At 36.8% G+C, this 23664-nt stretch overlaps 1 protein-coding gene across 3 annotated transcripts in view; it reads left to right on the top strand.

The window, feature by feature from the left end:
- Window positions 1–23664, top strand: part of Cenpp (centromere protein P) — a 232489-nt gene that overhangs the window by 14325 nt on the left and 194500 nt on the right. For all 3 annotated transcript variants that reach the window (XR_777587.2, XM_010610582.2, XM_010610581.2), the window contains exons 4-5: window positions 3745–3833; window positions 19105–19200. Coding sequence is in view for 2 of the 3 variants with exons in the window: in XM_010610582.2 (XP_010608884.1) it covers window positions 3745–3833; window positions 19105–19200 (185 nt within the window). In the remaining variant the exon portion in view is untranslated. The remainder of the gene's footprint in view (window positions 1–3744; window positions 3834–19104; window positions 19201–23664) is intronic.

The following is a 23664-nucleotide window of genomic DNA, read 5'->3' as shown; positions in this document are numbered from 1 at the left end:
AGTAGCAGTGGCTGTCCTGTATGTTTTAGGAAATACAGGAGGAAGAAATCTGAGAATAACTTGCTACTCTTTGAAAGATAGAACCCAGTAATGGCTGAATCTCTAAAAGGACATGAGTTGTTCACATTTAAAAGTGTGTTGGTGTTTGGGACTATTTAGTTTTACTAACTGTGCAGCAGAAAAAGCCTACTCTTCCTGGCTGTTTTAAGAACCAGCACTTTCTCTCTGAGCCTTTTTAATTTTACTGTTCTTCTTGAACATTGAATTGGTAAGCAAGATGTTGGGCACAACTATAGGCAGCTGTGAAATGAACAGGAATTTAGGATCTGTCGTGGGATTCTTCAAGAGGTCTTGCTTGCAAAAGAGAGGAACCAAGGATTTTCTTGTTTTTCTTTGTTGCTTAGAGATTCTGATGTAATGGGTGATAAGAATCATTTTAAAAATTTTACTACTTACTGATAAATTCTACCATATTCCAGGCCTATTGTGTAGCATTCTTTTAGAATCTATACAGCTCTAGTAGAACTGCTAGGTCAAAGAAATGTACATATGAATTCTGATTGATGATGCCAACTTGCTTTTTAAAATGGTTTTACCATTTTACATATTGAGCATTTTTTTACTGTTAAGCCTGATAGGAAAACAAGACAATCACTGTGTTCTCATTTTCTAAAATCAAATTTTCCACTAGAGGGAGATATTTAGCTGCCAGAAAAAGTACAGTAATTTTAAATCATAAAACTCTTACTTCAAAATATTGTAAATATTTATTATTCAATAATAAAATCATTAATAGTACAATATTTGGATCAAAGTGATATAAAATCATATTAATAGAATATTAGAATCAAAAGTGACCGCGAAAGAGTGCTTTATAGGAAAATCTACGCAGAGTGTGCATGTACTGTGTTGGCACAGCTGTTTTTGTCAGAAGTGGCTGTAACACTGAGCTCTTCTCCTTAAAACTGCCCGTTATTGTCGGCACTATGCATATGAGGAGCTGCAAGGCCACCAGAATCAACGTGCATAGTATCGGCCTTCCATAGCCCATGCTGTGCAGTGCGGCGGACCAGTGGTTGTGTTTGGAAAACATGGCAGATTAAGTATAATGGTATGACTTTTCTCCCTGAAGCCCAACAAAGTGAACAAAATCACTGAAAAACAGGGACTTCTTTTTTAATGAAGAGAATGCAATTCCATTCATTATCACAGGCACCAATGAAAATCTGGTTGTTATGACATTTGAACCAAAATACTGAAACTCAATACAGGATGCTTCATGAGAGATATGTAAATTTTACAAAGTTCATGAGACCCTTTCTTATCCACAATCCTTAAGTTGTAGAAAAGTATGAGAACTGTGGGCCTGTAGTTAGAGTACAAAAGCATGAGCTATGGAGCTATGGAGACTCATCCAGGTACTAGGTCAGTCACAAAATTTGAAAATAAACTCTAGCTCTTCATAGCAATTTGAATCTTTTCATAGAGGCCAAGGACTCACTGCAAAACATTTTTGCAAATATTAATATTTAATATTTGATCCAAGAACAGTATGTTTTAGACTGCCTGGAACTACTGGTAGCTTATTTTAAAGAAAGGAAAACAACTGAGCATGAGTTTGCTGTCTTTACGACAGTTTTTGAAAATATAGTATAAAGAGGTTCTCATTTTTGTCTTATTTTATGTATTACTATACAGAGGTTGTGTTAATGTCATTTTTTAGAAGACCTTAAAAATTGCCCTAAATGTTGACATTAAGTGCATCAACTAACAAAAGTGTCTTTGGTATATTAAACTTTTGCAATTAAAAAAAATGATTTTTTTTTTCATTTATGACTAGTGTGACTCTAAACATTCATGAAAAAGTTTGTAAGTGGACATATGTTTTTCCTTATTGGCAATAACTTGAGAGTGGAATTAAATGAAACTATTAAATGACGTCTGGTAATGTTAAGTATCTTTTCCTGTGTTTATGGCCATTTGTATATAAGTTTGGAAAAATGTCTGTACAAACTCTTTCCCCAACTTTCAGTTGAGTTTTTTGTCTTTTTTAAAAATTGAGTTGTAAGAATGCCATGAATTTGGTATGGTGGTAGAGGCCCACAGACCCTAATCCTAACCTGTTTAAGTGGAAACTGTTCTGCCAATTCCTACTGTACTCTCAAGCAGATGGAAAACTAAATAAAGGCTATAAACCATCAGAGTATATGGAGATGTGTCAGATGCTGTACAGACAAATGCAGAAGATAGTCAAAGAGCATCCACTCACTCTAGCCTTTGGAAATACCCAAAATGTCTAGATTTACTATCATTAATAACAAAGAAGAGCCACAGAGATCAAAGCACAAACATAGTACAGAGTTCTTATATCATATTGGACAAAGTAGCCTAAAATCTAAAATCGTAGCAAAAACAATGCTGTGAAAACAAAGGAAGTTTTAAAAAAATGAAATAAATTTACTTGAGTTTGCAGATGAAATAACAATCCTTATTGTAGGGTATAGAATTGTTTCTGGCTTTTTGTGGGTAGTAGCACTGTTTTGAAAATCGTTATTCATAAGCCTTTGTCTTCATTTCTTATTACATTGTATAGATTCTTAGAAGTCAAATTGCTAGGACAGAGAAGATGAATATTTTATGAATGTTCATTATCAAAGTGATTTCTAGAAGGGTTATATCAATTTGGTTTTCATGTATATTTACCAGTCATAACTTTCTTTGGGAATGTTCAGAAATGATGGAACCCAGGGGCTCCTTACGACTGAGCTGCATATCCCCTCCTCTTTCTTTCTTTCTTTTTTTTTTGGTACCAGGTATTGAACTTGGGTCCTTGCACTTGCAGCACCACTGAGCTAAATCCTTGAACCCCCTCCTCTTTTTAAAGAATTTTATTTTGAGACAAAGTGTTAGTAAGTTGCTCAGGCTGGCTGCGAACTTGTGATCTTCCTATCTCAACCTCCTGAGTAGCTAGGATTCCAGGGGTGCACCATCACACCCATCACCAACAATAACATTTAAAAATCTTTCCTCAAAGGTAAAAATGTCACTTGATTGTTTTTCACTCTTTTTTTTGTTTTCCTTGGGTTACCAGAGATCGAAATCAGGACATTGAGAGGCAAGTATAGCACCACTGAGCTAAATCCCTGGCACTTGTTTTAATCTACATTTATCTTAATATTGTTGAGCAGAATGTTTTATAGGTACATTATTATTTCTCCCTTTAAATTTTTTTGGTTCACTTTCTTTACCTTTTTCTTTTCAGTTTTCACATTTTCCTTGGTTTATTGCTTATCTTTTATTACAAAGCCATTTTTTATGATTATTTTGAATTTTTATAGAATAATTTTTGCTAATCTTTTTCTATTTGTTTAGACAGTTTCTCTTGACTTAGTCATCAGTTAAATTTTATTTCCTTCTAGTATTTAATGATTTCAATGTTTAATTTATTTGGAGTTCATTTTGGGTTTTAGTGTGGAATAAGGAACTGATTTCATTTTAGAAAATAACCAATACTTTCAATATCGTTTCTTGATTCTTACTATTTTGTGATATTTCATTTTATATAACTTAAAAGTATTTCTGTCATTTTATTTTAAAAGTTAATGTAGGACCAGGGATGTGGCTTAGTAGCACTGTGCCCGCCTGGCAAGAATGAGGCCCTGAGTTTGATTCCTGGTACCAAATAAATAAATAAATAAAGGTTACTTTGTTGTGATACAAGGATTTTTTTAATCTTTATTTTAGAATAAAGAGAATTTGTCTTCTGTCATTACTGACCTCAGCATAGTAATGGAGCCCACAGAATACTCAGAATTAAATGAATTTGTGTCCAGGTAAGCTATTTTACAAATTTATTATTCTAGGGAACATCTTCTCTCCGCAGTTTTATGTTTACCATGTCTTTTTTCTTAATAAGTAAATATATCTTCTCTGATCATAGAACCATTACTATAGCTTATGTTTAAACATATGTCCTATTTATGAGTCTTTTATTGGGTACTTACTTATTTTATGTTCATTGTGTGCTGGGCATTAAAATTACAATGTAAGAAAAAATATAATACTCGATCTTTTGGAATTTATAGCCTATTGGAGAAGTCAGATGGTAATTAAATAATTATAGAAATGAATGTGAAAGAATGACTGAGTAACTTGTGCTAGAGTTTCTGTTGAAGCATATATCGAGAATCTGACTGTCATGGAAAGCTGTGGAATGGTCTCTGAAGAATGAAGTGAGTGAACTAACAAAGAGGTCTTGGGCAGGAAGAAAACCCGGAATGTATTGTGTATCTCACAGGGCTTTCTGCCCACACCACTCTGTGGAAGTAGCATTTGCTGTTTGGAAATTAAAAAGGAAGATTAGTGGAGTGTCTATCCCCCTGTACAAGCGGGGATTCATGGTTACTTAATAAACACGTGCTCTCTGGCTCCTGGGTAAATCTCTAAGACTGGGTTCTCTGAGACTTTGTGGAAAGTCATCAGTATTTTAGAAAGGGAGGGAGACAGGTCAGAAGACCTGGACTTTAGTCCAGGTTCTGACTTTGTGTGAGTAGCTTTTATTGTTTTAAGTTTCTTTCCTCTTTTTCTCTGCTATTATGCAATTTAAACACATTATTTCTAAATGTGAATTTACTTTTAGTTTTCCATTGCAGATTTGTAGTTTTTCAGATTGAGGATTGGTATCTTTAATTTTTGGAAATGTCCTGTTATTTTATTGATACTTGCTGTACCTTGACTACCCCATTCACATTAAAGGCTTACCATTTCACTTAGCAGAAGCCAATGTGCTTTCCATTTCTCTCTCAACCATGTGCTACTGTTGTCATACAGCTTATGAATATATGTGATGAATGCCTCAGTTCATTGTTACTATTTTTCCTTTAGCCAGTTACTTTTTTTTGTTTGTTTGTTTTTTCTTTGGTACCAGGGATCAAACTCCAGACCTTGTGTGCGAGGCTGGTGCTGGCGCCACTGAGCTAAATCCCTGGCCCCTAGCCAATTACTTTTAAAAGTATTTACAAATTTTTAAAAAATTATATATTTATCTTCTTTTTTAAAGCTAATTGTATTGGTATATTTTAGGTGTACGATATAATGACATTCATCATTGGAGACTTGTACCTTTACATAAATAACATGTTGATTCTTATTTTAGCCCCATTCCCCTGCCCTCCCGTCAAACCCTCCACCCCTCCCTCTTCACAAAAACTTTGTTTCCATTTTTTTCTTTTCTCATATTTATTCCATTCCCCTCTTTCCTTTCCCCTTCCCCTTTTCAGCTTCTTCCTATTTTATCTTTATTTTTCTAATCACTTCCAACATTCTTCATTAATTTCTTTTTTTGTTTGTTTGTTTGTTTGTTTTTTTGAGGCAGGATCTCACTATGTAGTTGAGACTGACCTAGAACTCACTGTGTAGCCCAGGCTGGTCTTGAACTCAGAGTGATCCTCCTGCCTCAGCCTCCTGAGTGCTGGAATTACAGGCATGCACCACCATGCCTGGCCATTCTTCATTTATTTGTGTTAATTCATATTTCTAATTGGTGTATATGCCATTTTTCTTTTTTTTTTAAATTGAGTTTATTGGTACATTTTAGGTATACAGTACAGTTACATTCATTGTTGGGATCTTGTACCTGTACATGACAGGTCTTGGTTCTCATTTTTTCCCCCTGTCCCTGCCCTCCCTTCACCCACTCTTCTCCTCCCCATTTATAAACACTTTATTTCCATCTTTTCATTTTCTACTTTTTTTTCTTTTCCTTTATTACCCTTCCCCTACCTATCCCACCTTCCCTACACCTTTAGCCCTTTTTTTCCCATTTCACAATGTCAATTTTCTTATTAGGATCTTACGTACTATTACAGTTTATTCACACCAGAGAAACTATTCGGTATTTACACATGTGTGACTTATTTATTTCACTTAGGAGTATATCCTCAATATGTATCCATTTTCCTATGAATGAATCTAATTTCTCATTCTTTATGGCTGAGTAATATTCCATTTTATAGAAAAACCACATCTTCTTTATTCAGTTTCCAACTGATGGGCAAATGGGCTGTTTCCAAGTTTTAGCTATTACAAACTGTGCCACTATAAACATGGGTGCACATACATCACTGTGATATGATTCTTTTAGTTCTTTTGGAAAGATACCCAACAGAGGGATGGCTGGGTCAAGTGGAACCTCTAGTCCCAGCTCTTTGAGGTATCTCCATATTAATTTCCATAGTGGTTATACCAGTCTGCACTCCCACCAACAATGGAGAAGGGTTCCTTTCTCCCCACAACCCTGTCAACATTTGTTATTGATTGATTTCTTGATAGCAGCCATTCTTTGTGGGGTAAGGTACAATCTCAGTGTTGTTTTCATCTGCATCTCTCAAATGACCAGTGATGTGGATCATTTTTTCATATATTTACTTGCTGCTTTTACTTCTTTGTCTGAGAAATGTCTGTTCATTTCAGATGCCCATTTTTGAATTGGGTCTTTATATTTGGGGGGGCTCATTGTTTTGAGTTCTTTATATATTCTAGATAGTAGTCCTCTGAGGAGCAGCTGGTAAAAATTTTTTCCTACATTGTAGGTTGTCTCTTAGTTCTGTTGATGGTTTCTTTGGCTGTGCAAAAGCTTTCAATAAGATGAGATCCCAGTTGTTGATTCTTTCTGCTAGTTCCCGTGCTACTGAGGATTTGTTCATAAAGTCTTTTCTTATGCCAATGTCTTCCAGAGTTCTTGCCTAACTTATCTTCCAGCAAGTTTAGTGTTTCTGTTTTAATATTTAGATCTTTCATCCACTTGGATTTTAATTTAGTGCATGGTGAAAGATAAGGGTCCAGTTTTAATCTTTGTATGCCATTTTTCTTAAGAACTTCCTTTTTATTATGCTAGTCTATTGTAATGAATTCTGTCAGTTTTTGTTTCTCTGAAATGTCTTCATTTGTCTTCATTTTTTGAAAAATAATTTTTGCTGGCTGTATAATTCTTGTTGACAGCTTTTCTTTTATTTTCTTTTTTGGTACCCAGGATCAAACTCAGGACCTTGCTCTTGTGAGGCAGGCGGGGAGGTGGAGGTACCACTGAGCTATCCCTGACCCTGGTTGACAGCTTTTCTTTCAGATCTTTTAACGATAACCTTTCAGTGGGGTGTGGTAAATATACATTTTAATCCCAGCACTCTGAGAGGCTGAGCAGGGGAAGATGGAAAATTCTATCCTAGCCTGAGCTGTTTAGCCATTTAGCATGATCCTGTCTCAGAATTTTTTTTATAAAAGACTGAGAATGTAGCTCAGTGTAAAGGCCCTGAATTCAATCCCCAGTACCACACACACACACACACACACACACACACACACACACACACAAAAACAGAAAAACATCTTTCCCCAGGGGTGTGCATGATCCTGTCTCAGAATTTTTTTTATAAAAGACTGAGAATGTAGCTCAGTGTAAAGGCCCTGAATTCAATCCCCAGTACCACACACACACACACACACACACACACACACACACACACACAAAGACAGAAAAAAATCTTTCTGGCCAGGGGTTTATTAGTTCAGTGGTGCCAATGCCTGCCTCACAAGCACAAGGTCCCGAGTTCGATTTCCAGTACAAAGAAACAAACACAAAACCTTTCATTGTCTTCTGGATTGTGTTATTTGTGACAAGACATCTGCTGTAATTATTATCTGTGTTTTTCTCTATCAGTGTTTTGAGTGGTGTGTGTATATTTGGGGAGTGCCTTCCAGTCTTTCTGTTACTTTTGCTTTTCCACAGTTTGACTGTTCCATGTCTAAAGTATATATGTAAAAAAATTTTCAGGTGTATATTTTCAAATGTTAATTTTGCTCTATTTTTCTGCAGTTCTGATTAGCTGATTTGCGTATGTTACCTCACAGTGTTTGGATGTTCTGTTCTATTTATGTTTCACTTTGGTTAATTTCTTGTAATTTCTCGTGTGTATGAGTGGTGGGGGGGCAGTACTGGGGATTGAACTCAAAGCTTTCTCACTGAGCTACAGCCGCGGCAGTGTAAATAATTTTTTGTTTCTTTTTTTGAGACGGTCTCACTGAGTTGTCCAGGATGGGCTCAAACTTGCAGTTCTCCTGCCTCAGCTTCCTAGGGCTGGAATTACAGCCTTGTGCCACCAAGCCTGGCTTGTCTCCCCACCGCAACCACCTCTACCAGCCTCTGCGTTTCTGATTTCTCACTGTGTTGCCCAGTTTGGACTCGTAACTCAACAGTCCTCCAGCCGTAATCTGAGTAACTGGGTTTATAGGTTTGTTAATGTATCTTTCTTCAAGTTCCCAGATTCTTTTGCCCTCTGAAGTACAGTCATTATCTCTTGTAATGTTTTTTATTGCTAATCTTTCCTTTTGATTCTTAATTTAATTTCTGTTGAAATTTCCCATGTTTATTTGTTTGTTTTTTAGTACCAGGGATTGAACTTGGGCCCTTGCGTTTGCAAGACAGGCGGCAGAACCAGACAAATCCTCAGCCCCCTATTTGTTTGCATATGATCCTCCTCCCCATCTAGATCTTTTACTTTTTTAAAAAATTCCTTAAGTTTATTAGTACATTTTAGGTATGCATGATGATCACGTTCATCCTTGAGATTTGTACCTATACATGATGTGTCTCGGTTCTTGTTTTTTTTCCCCATTCACCTTCCCTCCCTTCTACCCTTCCACACCTCCCTATTCACAAAAACTTCAGTTTTTTCCTTCTTTTCTCATTTTTAAAAATATTTTCTTATATTTTAAAAAACTTCAGGTTTTTCCATCTTACATTTTCTTCTTTCCCTTCTTTCTTCTCCCCCCCATCATACTTTCCCTTCCCTTTTGGACCTTTTCTTAGATCTTTTAGTTTATTAATCAAATTAAAGTCCTTCCATAGCAATACAATATCAGCTTCTGAGTCTGGTTCTGCTGATTTGTTTACAATGGGTTTTTTTTCTTTAGGTTTTTTTTTTTTTTTTTGTACTGGGGATTGAACTCGGGTCCTTGTGCCTGCAAGTCAGGCCACCAAACTGCTGAGCTAAATCCCCGGCCCTTTTCTTTAGTTTTTGTGTCTCATAATTTTTGGTTGAATGATGGACACTGAAAAATCGTTATAGAATGTAGTAACTAGTATTCATGCCAAGATTTTTATCATATCATTAGCATAGGGTGTTAACTCAAGCTAGTCCTCAGTTGAGCTGAGTTTGGGATTATTGTTGCTTTCATTGTCTTTAGGCATCATAGCTTTCTATTCTTCCAGAATTAGGCATCATAGCTTTACACGCTTTATTTATTTATTTATTTATTAAGATAGGGTCTCACTATGCAGTGCAGGCTTGCCTTGAACTCAGAACAGTCCTCCTGCCTCAGCCTCCACAGTGCTGGGATTACAAGCAGTGGAGTTATTTTCCATTGCTGCTGATCATTTTATGCATTCTTATACTACTAAAGGAGAATTTATTTGGATTTCTGCCATGAATCCAATTTTTTGGTGCAGCGCCATTGTGTCTATCTGATCCAGTTTGACAGTGCTAAACATATAGACTTTAAGAACCGTCAGAATTTAGGTGGTTATTGTGACACCGACTGCTTGGGAGGCTGAGTTGGAAGTATCTCAAGTTCAAGCCCTGCTAGGACCGCATAGAAACTTTGCCTCAACAAACAAAACCAACCAAACAAAAAGCGTATATCTGAATTTTACCTGATTTCTTGTTACCCACCTATGTATTTGCTTTTTCTTTTCCTTGTGTGTAACCAAAAGTGATCTAAAGTGTCCTGTCTGTTCTTTAAGGGAAAAACTTTTAATTTACTTGTTTGACTTGTGACTTCAGGTTTTTTTATGGGCTCAAAAAAAGTTATGATTTTCAAAATGGATCAAAGAACTAAATGTTAAAAAACACTTATCTTACTGGAAGACAAGATAGGTAAAACTCTTGAAGTCACAGGTAAAAGCAAGGACTTTTTGACCAGAACTCCAGTTGCACAGAAAATACGTCCAAGAATCAGCAAATGAGATCATATTAAATTAAAATGCTTCTGCGCAGCAAGTGAAGTAACTGAGTGAAAAAAAATGCCTACAGAATGGGAAAAAAAATTTTTTTGCCAGCAGCTCCTCTGACAGAGAACTTGTATCTAGAATATATAAAGAACCCCCCGAAATTAGACCTACCCCACATAAAAGACCCAATCAAAAAATAGGAAAGCTTATATTTAGCCTATTGTTTGCTTACGTTATTTAGGGTTAGAGTTTAGATTATTGGCTTGAACTTGCACCTGGTGATATGTACACATTTGTGTGTGGGTATATACATTTTTTTCCAGATTATATTGGTAGTTCAGAAAGATTTACATGTGAGCCCAAATAAGAAATTGGAACTGATATGTGCAGAGGTAATTATTATTGCTTTTCTCTGCTCCGTATTTCTTGGCGGGGGGAGTATTTTACAGGCAAATAATTTTAGGCATTAAAAACTCTTGAATTTTTCAATATGTATTAACTCCTTAGGGGCTCTGAGAAGCCCTTTCATTAAGAGTTGTTCAGCTTTCACTTACTGTTTTCCAAATTTATTTGAGCTGGTACACATTGAGAGATGATACATTCTAGTATATTACCTATATGCTATAGGTAATTGTATGTACAGCTTGGAGGGGCAGGTTCAGAATTTTAAGGAACTGCTGGGGATGGTGGCTCATGCCTGTAATCCCAGCATTCGGGAGGCTGAGGCAGGAGGATCGCTGTGAGTTCGAGACCAGTCTGGGCTACATAGTGAGTTCCAGGTCAGTCTGAAATACATAGCGAGACCCTGTCTCAAAAAAACAAAAACAGAATTTTAAGGAACCAATAAGTCTTCTTGGTATAAAGAAAAACTCAAAAGTTGTAAGGGTGAGGTATACTTAAATACCTGAATATCTAGTGAGAGGAGACAAAGAATGGTTGAGGAGTTTAGTCCTCACAGTGTATACAGTCTAAACTCCCAAAACTTCTCAGGTCACATCATAGCCCTTAAACTAGGTAATTTCTTTGGAACATAAATCATATTTAGTTTGCTTTGTTTTCCTTTACAGTTGTTCGTAAATACATTTAGGATGAACTTTTTTTTTAGTGCCTAATACTTACTAGTTTTACATTTTCTATGGATTATTCTACATAGAGTCTGTGATAGAATCCATAGAAACCTGTTTCTATTTGTTGGACTGCCCATTCTCTGAATTCACTCACAAGCTGAATGCTTTATAGAGCCCCCAATGGCATTTTATTTCTTATATTTCTAGCCTTTTTCTTAGTCCTTATGATGACTCATCATTGAAAACTGTATGCTTCCTACTGTGTTAGGCTTAGTAAACAAAGAAAAGTGACATAGTTAATTAAGCACCCATGTTCAGGTTGCCGTAAGAAGCTTGCTGGAGGAGTTAGAACACAGGATTGACATTGGACACCAGATTATAAAGTGTGACCTGGATCCAATAGGGTAAGTGATGCAGGTCTAGATGAGAGAAATGCCATTGACCCAAAATGGCTTCAGGTCATCAACGAAACTGGAACAAAGTAAGTGTAATTTAAACAGATAGGATGGATAGTTGTAGGTTGCTTGTCTCACACTCTTGAAAATGGATTTTGGAGGCCACACTAGAGCAGTGTCTAGAAATAAGCATTTGTTAAAAGTTCTCTGTAAATCTTAATCTGTACATTACATTTTGAGAATCATGCAGCTAAGTGATGAAGATCTAGACAATTTCTTGTGTTGACCTGCCCAACTGTCATTGTTTCTGGTGTTTGGTGTCTGGTATATGTGAACTCTTAAATGTTTTTATTGGTGGTGGAGATGGGCGGGATGGGCAAGAAATCTCATTCCCTGAGATTGTGTCATCTGAGTCCCTGATGCTTCCTGCAATTGTGAAGTTGTATAGGAAAATTTTCCACCTTACTACGTGACACCCCTAACATCTTAGACTTCAGCATGTTCACAGAGAGGCTTATTTTTGTAAAACTATTAAAGGTTTTGCTTTTCTAAAGGAAAAAAAAAAAATAGACAAGCGAGCTGGGCGTGGTGGCACACGCCTATAATCCCAGCACTCAGGAGGCTGAGGCAGGAGGATCACTGTGAGTTCGATACCAGCCTGGGCTACATAGTGAGTTCCAGGTCAGTCTCAACTACATAGTGAGACCCTGTCTCAAAAAAACCAAAAAACAAAGCAAAACAAAACAAAACAAAACAAAAAACCAGCAAGCGAAATAATGGAAACTTCACAGAAATAGTACAAATGACCAATAAATGCATGAAGAAATGTTGATCCTCTCTGACCATTAAAGAAATGCAAATTAAAACAATACTGAAATTCCACCTCACTGTACAAAGAAGGGCCGTCATCAAGAAATGAAATAATGCCAGGGATTTAGCTCAGTGGTTTCGCCACCTGCTTCATAAGTGTAAGGTCCCAAGTTCAATTCCCAGTATAAAAAAAAAAAAAAAAAAAAAAAAAGAAAAGAAAACCACCACAATAATTACAAATACTGGAGAGGCCATGGGGAAAAAAGAGCCCTCATACACTAATGGTGGGAATGTAACCTAGTATAATCTCTATGGAAATCGTTATGGAGATTCTGAGAAACACTAAAACTAGTAATTCTATTTGACCTAGCTAATCCCCTTCTAGGTATCTTCTCAAAAAATTGGAAAGTAAGGGCCCAGGATTTAGCTCAGTGTTTCTGCCACCTGCCTTACAAGCTCAAGGACCTGAGTTCTATCCCCAGTAATCCCCCCGCAAAAAATAGTTAAAGGCATCACATTACAGTGATACATGCATGCCCATGTTTATACAATAGCCGCACAATTGATAATAGCTAAATCTTGGAAGCAGCCTAGATGTTTATCAACAGATGAATGGATAAAGAAGATGTATTTATATGCCAAATAGTACCTACGGTGTCATAAGGAAAGATAAACTTGAGTCATTTGTAGGAATTTCGATGCACCTTGAGACTATAATGTTAAGTGAACTAAACCAGAATTTAAGCTTAAATATCATTTTATTTCTCTTATATGAGAAGCCCAGAATAAAAATAAAGAATAGATAATAGGAACTAAGGAGATAGATCGTTCTTAAGGGGAAAGAGGATCAAGAGATGGAGTGGGACAGAGGGAAGCAATTAAGGGATTAAAAAAAAGGAATCAGGGTGTGTTAGGTGTATGTACCAACTCTACACAATGAATGTAAACATTATGTACTGCAAACATTCATTTTCAAAAAGGAAGGGGGGCCAGGGATTTAGCTCAGTGGTTCTGCCACCTGCCTCACAAGCACAAACCCAAGTTCAATCTTTCGATGCACCTTGAGACTATAATGTTAAGTGAACTAAACCAGAATTTAAGCTTAAATATCATTTTATTTCTCTTATATGAGAAGCCCAGAATAAAAATAAAGAATAGATAATAGGAACTAAGGAGATAGATCGTTCTTAAGGGGAAAGAGGATCAAGAGATGGAGTGGGACAGAGGGAAGCAATTAAGGGATTAAAAAAAAGGAATCAGGGTGTGTTAGGTGTATGTACCAACTCTACACAATGAATGTAAACATTATGTACTGCAAACATTCATTTTCAAAAAGGAAGGGGGGCCAGGGATTTAGCTCAGTGGTTCTGCCACCTGCCTCACAAGCACAAGGACCCAAGTTCAATCCCCAGTACCAAAAAAAAAAAAAAAGGAAAGGGGATGAAGAGATAGGTGGAGTGGGGAAGGAAGGAAGGGAAGAGGGTTGAAAAAAAGAAGATGTGTTATGTGCACGACCAACTTCCCACAAGAAATGTAAAAATTATATAATAAACTAAAAAAATTGAAGGCTATGATTATTATGGGTTATTTATATTTTGCCTGTTAGATTGAGAATGAGCATGCGATATTTTATGTCCTTAAGTTGACAGTGGAACTCTTCTGATTTGCTCTTGATTTTCATTCTGTTGGGATGTGTGTTCATTCTTATTCTCTCTTCGTATTTTCTCTTTCTGTTTTTATTCTTATTCCTGATTATTCTTCAGATCTATACTTTCAGTAATTTTTTTCATTTAGTGACTAATCTGTTATTAAAATCCCATCTAGTGAGGTTTTATTTTTGTTTGTTTGTTTTGGTACCAGGGATCGAACTCCAGTCCTTGCACTTGTGAGAGAGACAGTGGAACCACTGAGCCAAACCCCCAGCCCAGGAACAATTTCTATTATGCCAAAAAGACGCCCTAATGTCTGTGATGCCCTTTGTAGCTATGAACCCTCCTCCCATTCCCTGGCAGCTGTTGTTCTATTTCCTAATCCGCAGAGTATTGCCTTTTCCACATAGTGTGCAATCGTATATACATTTTAGTCTGGATTACTTCGTTCAGGATAGTGCCTTTGAGATTTCATTAAATGGGTATACAATAGTTTACTTATTTACCATTTCATTGGATATTTGAGTCATTTTTGATTTTTTGCTATTGCGAAATAGAGCTGCCATCAATATTTATGTAGAAAGATTTGCGTGAATGTGTTCATTTTACTCAGGTAGGGATGGGCAAATTGCGACTCACAGGTTAGCTGCTTATGTTTATAAGAAATGTTTTATTGGGTGGGGATTTAGCTCAGTGGCACCATGCCTGCCTCACAGGCACAAGGTCCTGAGTTCAATCCTCAGTACTGCCAAAAAAAAATTTTTATTTAAATGCATATTTGTGTCCATTCCTTTACATATTGCCCATAGTGGCTTTCATGCTGGAAGGAGAAAGTGGAGTCATTGTCACAGAAACCATATGGATGTTAAGCCTAAAATATTTAGTATGTTATCCTTTAAAAAAGTTTGCTTAGATGGGCATGGTGGTGCACACCTGTAATCCCATCTGCTTTGGAGCTTGAGGCATGAGGACCACAAGTGAGGTCAGCCTCGGCAATTTAATAAGAGACTATAGTATCTGAAAATAAAGAGGCTGGAAATGTAGCTCAGTACTCCTGGATTCAATCTCCAATACCACAAAAGAAAATAAAAGAGTGTGCTGGCTTATTTTCTTTCTTTCACTATTTTTTCCTGATGGTTTTAGTATGTCTAAAAACTGGACTGTCTTTCAAATTTGGGGAAATTTTTGTAATTTTACATTTGTGTTTCTTTCTCATTTACCTTTAACATATTTGTTGGTATGGTTGGATTGTGTCTCAGTTACTTTCTGATTGTTACCCACCACGCACAGGTTGGAGGAGGAAAGGTTTATTTTAGCTCACAGTCTAGAGGTTTTGGTTCATAGTCTGGCTCGGAGGGGTGCGTGGCAGAGGAGTCTGAGGCATGGCAGGCAGGAGGCGGCATAGCTGGCCTTCCATCTTTCCGGTTATATTCCATCCAGGCTATCAGCCTGTTGATTGGTGCCAAACCCAGGTTGGGGCTTCCATTAGCTACATCCGGAACTATGCTGAACCAATTTAGTTATTATACAACCTTAATCCATATTGAATATTTTTTTTTTCTTTACATTTTTCTCCTCTGACTCTGGGTCTCTAATGAATGTGCTGGGCCTTTTGGTATTGTATCACATGTCCTTGAGGCTCTATTAATTTCTTTCAGTCTACTCTTTCTCTCTTATTGAGTTGGACTGTTTCTTTTAATCTGTTTACAAGTTCATTGACTTTTTTGTTGTTGTCCTTGTTTTTCTGGGAGTTGAGTCAAGGACCCTCCCACTAAGCTACATACTCAGCCCTTTTTATTTTTTATTTTGAGACAGTGTATTGCTAAATTGGCCAGACAGGATTTGCACTTGCAATCTTCCTGCCACAGCCTCCAAGGTGCTAGGATTATAGGCATATACCACCACATTTGACTTTCATTGACTTTTACACTTGATCTTAGACAAAAGGCCAAGCAAGAAGTGATTCATTGACTTTTTATTCTGCAACTGAACCTATAAAGTAAACTTTGTAATTTGGTTATTTTATTTTTTAGATCAAATTTCTATTTGCTTTCTATATATTTTGTCTTTATGCTCATTTCATAGTGTTTAGCCCCCCTTTTTTTTTTCCTTGAGACTGGGTCTTGCTATGTAGTTCAGGCTGGCCTCAAACTCACTATGTAGCCTGGGCTGGCCTTGAACCATGGTGATCCTCTTTCCTCAGCCTATTGTGGAGTGCGCCACCATGCCCTGCAGCCCTAATTTTTTTTTTCAACTAACATCCTTTATTCTTTGGCCCAGAATAATTCCTTCCTAAAACGACAAGTTCTTAAATAAACTCTTATCATAAACATTGGGAAATAATATCAATTTCAGACACATCAAATGGGTCCGCAGCAGCCAGTCCACATCTTGGTCCTGCTGCTGTCTGGGTCAGGTGACCAAAGGGCACACGCTTCTGTATCTTCTTACCACATCTCCTGAGCCATTAGTGAGCTCTGATTTCTTGGAGATTCTAGAAAGCTGTATAGAGCTGTGGTGATGCTTCCAATACTCACCTTTCTTCTACAGTTATAGATGCTCACTTTCCCAGTACACTGTCAAAACACTAACAGTCCAGCACTATCACACAGAACTTCCTGTCATGGTACTTTCAGTCTAATCAAGTAATCTCTCTAAGGCCCTGACCTTCAGACTGAGCAGCCTCACCTTGGCTCAGAGAGGAAAACAGTATCTATTCAACTTGACATCTTTGGCTTGCAGGAAGGGAAGATGAAACTGAAGGTGGTTATTACTTGGAAGGAGAGTCTTCTTCCATAAGAACATGAGAGTCTGGCTCACTGGTGTCCTTTCTTTCCTTAGGAGAGTCTGTACCCCGAGTATGCAAGCCTTTGTGTTCATTCCCTGGGCTTGCAGGGTGGAGTTTTCCTAGTTTAACTTCCGTTACAGTTGTAGCTGAAGGAGCACACATGTATCCAGAGTGCTGCCAGCTCTTCGCTTTATACAGGCCTCTGGTCTTATTGGTCTTATCTTTTGACCTGTGTGGGCATTAAAACCCAGTTCCCTGGCTTTTCTAACCAGAGCTAAAATGGTTTCCTCTATTTTTTTCTAGGTTTAGTTTGCCTCTAACTATCTGAAATTATTTGTATCATGCATAAAATTTGTCCTTCATATGGGAAAGGAATTATGCCTTTTGTTGTTGTTTACTACTCTACCCCCACTTCCCAGCCTGGTGCATAGTAAGTTTTTAATAAAAGATTTTATTCTGTATTTGTAGACTAATGGACTTACTTGACTGGCATATTTTTTTGTCATTTAGAAAACTTTCTCAGACTGCCAGGCGTGATGGTGCACCCTGTAATTCCAGCACTTGGGAGGCTGAGGCAGGAGGAGCTGTGAGTTTTTAGAAAACTTTCTCAGACTGCCAGGCGTGATGGTGCACCCTGTAATTCCAGCACTTGGGAGGCTGAGGCAGGAGGATCGCTGTGAGTTCGAGACCATCCTGGGCTACATAGTGAGTTCCAGGTCAGTCTCAACTACATAGTGAGACCTTGTCTCAAAAAACCAAAAAAAACAAAAAATTTTTTTTCTCAGAACATCATTACATACACAAAAGCACACAGATCCTAGGTATATGGCTCAGTGAATGCCAGAAAATGGCAGAGCACATGTGTGAAATCAGCTCCCCACAGCCCAAACACACCTCTCATCACTCCTTATCTCCATCATGTTTGACCACCATCCTAATGCCAAAAGCTGTAGATTCATTTTGCCTATTTTTGCACTTTATGTAAATTCAGTATTATACGGTCCTCTTATCATCTTGTTTTTTTAACTTAATGAGTCATAGTAATTGTCACATGAAGTTTTATTTTTTCATTATGTTATGTCATTGTATGAATATATTGCAACTTAGATAAAATATGATAAATATTTAGAATATCTAAAATATTTTACCTAAAATAGTTTTTCTATATTTTTATGGATATATGAATAATTTCCAGTTTTTGCCTATCTTGTCATTTTAAAAGATATTAAAACCTAGTTAAGTTGGAATTTTTTGGTGTGCAGTCTGATTTTTAACATATGTATGAATTTTGGTACTGGCTCCCATAAAAAAGATACTGAAATGTTTCACCCACACAAACTTTCATGCTTCTTTTTTTTTTTTTTTTTTAAGTCAGGGTCTTGTGTTGTAGTTCAGGCTGTCCCTAAACTCACTATGTAGTCTAGACTGGAACTTGCAGCAATCCTTCTGCCTCAGCATCCTGAGTGCTGGGATTACAGGCATGCACCACCATGCCCAGCTATGCTATCTTTTTGTAGTTAGGCCCTCTGCAATTCTTCTGTTTTTGTTTGATTTAGCTTTTTCAATTTTTTAAATAGGGTCTCCTAATGTTACCTAGGCTGGCCTTAAACTCGAGTGACCCTCCTGCCCCACTCTCCCAAGTAGTTGGGACTATAGGTGAGTGCCGCTGTCTCCAACTCTCTCTACAGTGGTATCCCACCCTTTTTGTTTGTTTAAGACAAGATCTTGCTATGGAGCTCAGACTGGTCTTGAACTTTCTAGCTCAAGGTGGCTTCAAAGGTTTGGTCCTTCTGCCTCAGCCTCCCAGTTGCTCGGATTACTGGCATGTGTCACTACACATGGCTCTTATCCCACTCTTAACCCCTGGCAAAACCTACTCTAATCTTTTCATTTCTGAATAGTATTTAATAATGTTCCACTGTATGGATGTAGTATGTATTTCATTCATCAGTTGAAGGATATTTTTAGTTTTTGGTACATATAGCAAGCTGTACATATATATATATATATATATATATATGACACGTAATATATAATATAGGCTATTATCTCTGTGTATATACATATGTCTATACAGTAGTACCTCTTTAGTTGCAGTTTTGCTTTGTGCAGTTTCAGTTACCAATTGTTATAGTTGGTATCCAGTATGTCCTCCCAGAGACTCATTGTGTGAAAGACTTGGTTGCTGATTGGTAATCCACTTTATAAGTGGATTAATCTACTGATGAGATAATAATTTGATGGCATTATTGGGAGGTAATGGGGAGAGGAGATAGAGCCTAGTAGAAAAGTGGATCATAGGCTATGTTGATGTTGGTTACTGTATCTCATCCCCGCTTTCTTCTGTTTCTTTTGCCCTCTCTCTGCTTCCTAACTTCTGCAACACAAGCAGCTTTCCTCTGGCATGCCCTTCTGCCATGGTGCTTCTGACTTGCAATAGCCCCAAAGAAATGGAACCAGCTGACCATGGACTAAAACCTTTGAAACCGTGAGCCAAAATGAATCGTTCCTCCTTTGAGTTGTTTATGTCAGATATTTTGTTACAGTGACAGAAAAGTAACACAACTATGGTCCAAAAATGTTAGTATTTGTCTTGCTTCTTTCAAGAGAGAGACACTATATTCATTTAATTCTTATTATAGTATATTGTTAAAGTCATTCTATTTTATTACTAGATTTTGTTGCTAATCTTTTATTTTACCTAATTTTTAAATTTAACTTTGTCCTAGTTATGTATGTATGGGAAAATCATAGTATATAGAGGATTTGCTACTATTTGCAGTTTCAGGCATCACTGAGGGCCTTCCCTGTGCATATGGGATTACTATGAGCACGTACACATACATGCATATGTTTCTGCTATAAACATTCATTACAGGTTTTTATGTGAGTGTAAATTTTCTGTTCTTTAAGAGAAGTAATTAGAAGTGGAATTGCTGAGTTGTGTGACCTGGGTATATTTAAATTTATAATAAACTGCCAACTGTATTTTAGAACTACCATGTTATTCCCACCAACAATGTATGAGTGGCTAATAATACTTTAGTGATTTAACTTTTGATACATACCAATTTTAGACCTAATATTCCTAAGAATTTACTTATATTTTGCTTTATATTTAAGTAGACATGTGGAATTAGTTTTCTGACTACTTTAGTTGAAATTGAAATGTGCCTACAGTTTGTGGAAGAAATCCATGACATCTGTTTTACATTTAGTGAGATTTGGATTTTGCTTAGGAAAAATAGATAAATTGCAATCACTCTTATAGTTTTCAGAGCCAACACACACACAATTTCTTTCTATAATGGAAAACTGTATGTGCTATAATAACAGAACTCTCTGTGGAAAATAATTGAGGGGAAACATAAAAAAATTGTGACATGCTCCACTTTTAAAGTTCTTTTTTAAAAAAAAATACTTTCCTTTCTCTAGGTGTGTGTGTGTGTATGTGTGTGCGTGCATGCATGCGTGCATGCATGTTTGTGTGCATGTCTCTGTGTAAACTTTGGATATTATAATTTATACGATGATTTTCTTGGTCCCTCCCTTGTCACATTATAAAGAGATCTGTTTTGCTCCCTTGTCTGATAGAAAATGAAATATCATGTTACTTTGGCCCGAAGGCTCTGTTGATGAAAGTGCTGCTTTTTAAAGGACTGTACTCTGGAAAGTGATTTTCTCAGACATTAAAAAGTATTTTTAATAGATATTGGACCAAGTTTAAATAATATCTAATATTCTTCATGAAACATGCTTTTGTAGCTATGTGTTAGTTCAGCTGTTTCAGTATTTTCTTTGTTATCTACATGTTTCCCTTTGTGTTTTTTCCTCTGTTCACCTGTCTGGACTTCTTTTGAATTATTGAAATTTTGTTTACCTTTACTTTTAATCTCCCTCCCCATTACCAGGGATTGAACTCAGGACCTTGCACTTGTGAGGCAGATGTGGTGCCACTGAGCTAAAATCCCCAGCCCTACTTACTTGTTTTTGTTGTTGTCCTGGGGCTTGAACCTGGGGCTTCCTGCATGCTTAGCATGTACCTGCCACTGAACTACACCCCAGCCATATTTTCTTTTTACCTGGTAAATCTTCATAACATAAAATTTGCCATCACTTTACCATATTTAAATGTTTGGAGTATTAAATACATTCATGTTATTGCATAACCATAACCACTCTGCATTTGTGTAAGTTTTGTATGAAACTGAAACTCTGTGCTCATTAAAGAGTAACTTTCCCTTTCTCCTACTTCCCGCCTCTGGCAACCACCATTCTAATCTCTATGTGTTTGATTTTTGAGTACATTAAGTACATCATAGAAGTGGAATAAAAATTATTTGCCTCTTTTGACTGAGTTCACTTTGTTGGGGAAGAAACTGGTAAATGATACACAGAGATGTAAGAGTGGGTAAAACCAAAAGAACGTTTACTTTGCTAGCAAAGGGTCAGCCTGCACCAAGGGCTGTGCTAAATGACCAGCCCTGGGCTGGGTTACAGTCTGCCTTTTATAGGAGTTTTACAATCATGACCTCATGTTAGGTAGTTCGAAAAAACATCCCAGTTCTCTCAGTTCCCATCACAAATAATGGTCACAAGACAGTTCAATTTTAACCCAAATGTAGAATTATTTTTAGGATGTTTATTTTTAACTATCCTAGCTTACAAGAGTGTCAGGGTTAGGAAATCAGGACTGGTAAGAAAGTTTAGGACTTAGGGCATGGCAATTGTTATCTCAGTTTGAATATCTGGTCTCACTCTGGGATGTGGCTAAGCACCTCTGGCATTTGTTAATCTTATAACATTTTAAACTGGGGCTACATGCCTTAAAGCTTTAATGGTGAAACCTCTGATATTTTTGTCCTAACAAACAAAGCAAAGCAAATTACAGAAGTGAAAGACAGCAGTTATTCTATATTTTCTTAACATTTTGTAGGTTTCACACTATTTACCAAAGTTCTTTCTATCAATTTAACATAATATTTTGTATTCAAATTAGAAAAAGAATTTTTTTTTAGTACCAGGGATCAAGCTCAGGACTTTGTGCTTGTGAGGCAGGTGGTAGAACCACTGAGCTAAATCTCTGGCCCCTGTTTAAATTAAAATTTTAATCTAATACCTAAAGCCAAAATTTTTATATATTAATGGGGTAACATGTTTCAATATACACATGTATACATGTATATATTGTGTGATGTTTGCATCACATTAAAAACCTCTGTCTCCTCATATATTTCTTTACGGCATAAACTTTGAATATCCTAGGATTTTCAGTCCTTTGGAAATGCACAATGCATTGTTATATATGTACTGTATGTATATACATATATCCTCTGTTCAGTGGATTGCTTCCACATTCTGACTACTGCGAATAAGGCTGTAATCAACATGACTATACAAGTATCTCTTTGAAATCCTGCCTTCAGGGTCAGGGATTTAGCTCAGTGCTTCTGCCGCCTACCTCGCAAGCACAAGGACCCAAGTTCAATCCCTGGTACCCCCCAAAAAAGAAATCCTGCTTTCAGATCTTTGGGGTATATTCCAAGAAATGTAATTGTTTTTGAGGAATTGCCATTCTTATTCGTACAGCAGCAGCCTTTAGGGTAGGGTGTTTCATATCTTTTAAATCTAGTTGATTTATTGTATTACATTCTCTATTTTCTGCTTTCTGGCTGTTCTTTCCATTCTTGGGAGTAGGATATTAAAGTCTTCAAAAATTCTTATTGATCTGTCTGTTTCTCCCTTCAAATCTGTCAGTTTTTGCTTCATATATTTATGCACTTCTTGGAAATCTCATTTTGCTATTTATTTTCCATGTTGGTTACTTTTCTCTCATTGCTGAGACAAAATATCTGACACCCAGAGTTAAAAGGGGAAAGGTTTATTTGGCTGGCTCCGAGGAAGAGTGGCACAGGGGCAACAGTTAATGCGATGGAAGAAAGCAAAAGCAACAAGAGACCTTAAAAGTGTCTTTCTGCCTCTTTTATTCCACCCACACTACTGGGACCAGGGTGGTGCCAAACCAGTCACTCACATGTAGTGGTTTAGTAATCACAGGCCCTTAATCCCAGCGTCACACATCTAGATTCAGCCACCTCATCCACATGAGGCTTTGGAGGAACAGCTAAATACAAGACATGACCTTTTCTATGTCTTATATGTCTTTCTGCCTCTTGATTACTCTCCTCTTTTGGGTTTATATGATCATTTTGTATGAAAATATTTAAATTCCTTTCTCATTTCATTTTGTGTACATTTTGTGGGTATTTTTCTTTATGACTATCACAGGGATTAGATTTCAACATCCTAAAGCTATAGCACTGTAATTTAAAATTAAGCCAAGTTAACTTCGGTAACAGAAAAACTGTTCCTTTTCAGCTCTGTCTCCAATTCTTTCAATTGTTGATGACACAAAATCACATATTTATAACACTGTGTGCCCCAAAATAAAATAATAATTCTTTCAAATTCATAAATCTCTTAAATTATGTAGAAAACTGTGTAGAGTCACAAACAAAAGTTATAATAATATATTTGGCCCTCCATATTGCTAGGTTGTCAGCTGCACATTCGTCTGCACATTCAGCACAGTTAAAAAATATTCAGAAAAAAATTGCATCTGACTAAACTTGCACAGACTTTTTTCCTCAGCATTATTCCCCCAACATTTCTCTGTATTTGTTTCTGGGCAGGCCTAGTGGTAAATGAAATTCCTCAACCTTTGTTTACTTGGAAATGTCATCATTTCTCCCTCACTTCTGAAGGATAGCTTGTAGACTACAGGATACTTGTGTTATCATTTTTGTGTTTTAGCATTTTGAAACATTGGCTCATTGCCTTCTGGCCACCAGTTTCTGGTAAAAAAAAGTTTGTTAATAGTATTGAAGATTGAAGATGCCTTAATATGTGATGAGTTGCTACTTTTTTTTTTTTTTTTTTTTTTTTTTTTTTT

Source organism: Fukomys damarensis, unplaced genomic scaffold (assembly GCF_012274545.1).
Source record: "Fukomys damarensis isolate Sample0158 unplaced genomic scaffold, DMR_v1.0_HiC HiC_scaffold_27, whole genome shotgun sequence".
Lineage (NCBI taxonomy): Eukaryota > Metazoa > Chordata > Mammalia > Rodentia > Bathyergidae > Fukomys > Fukomys damarensis.
Note: the sequence above shows the minus strand (reverse complement) of the source record. Positions and strands in the feature narration are given on the sequence as shown.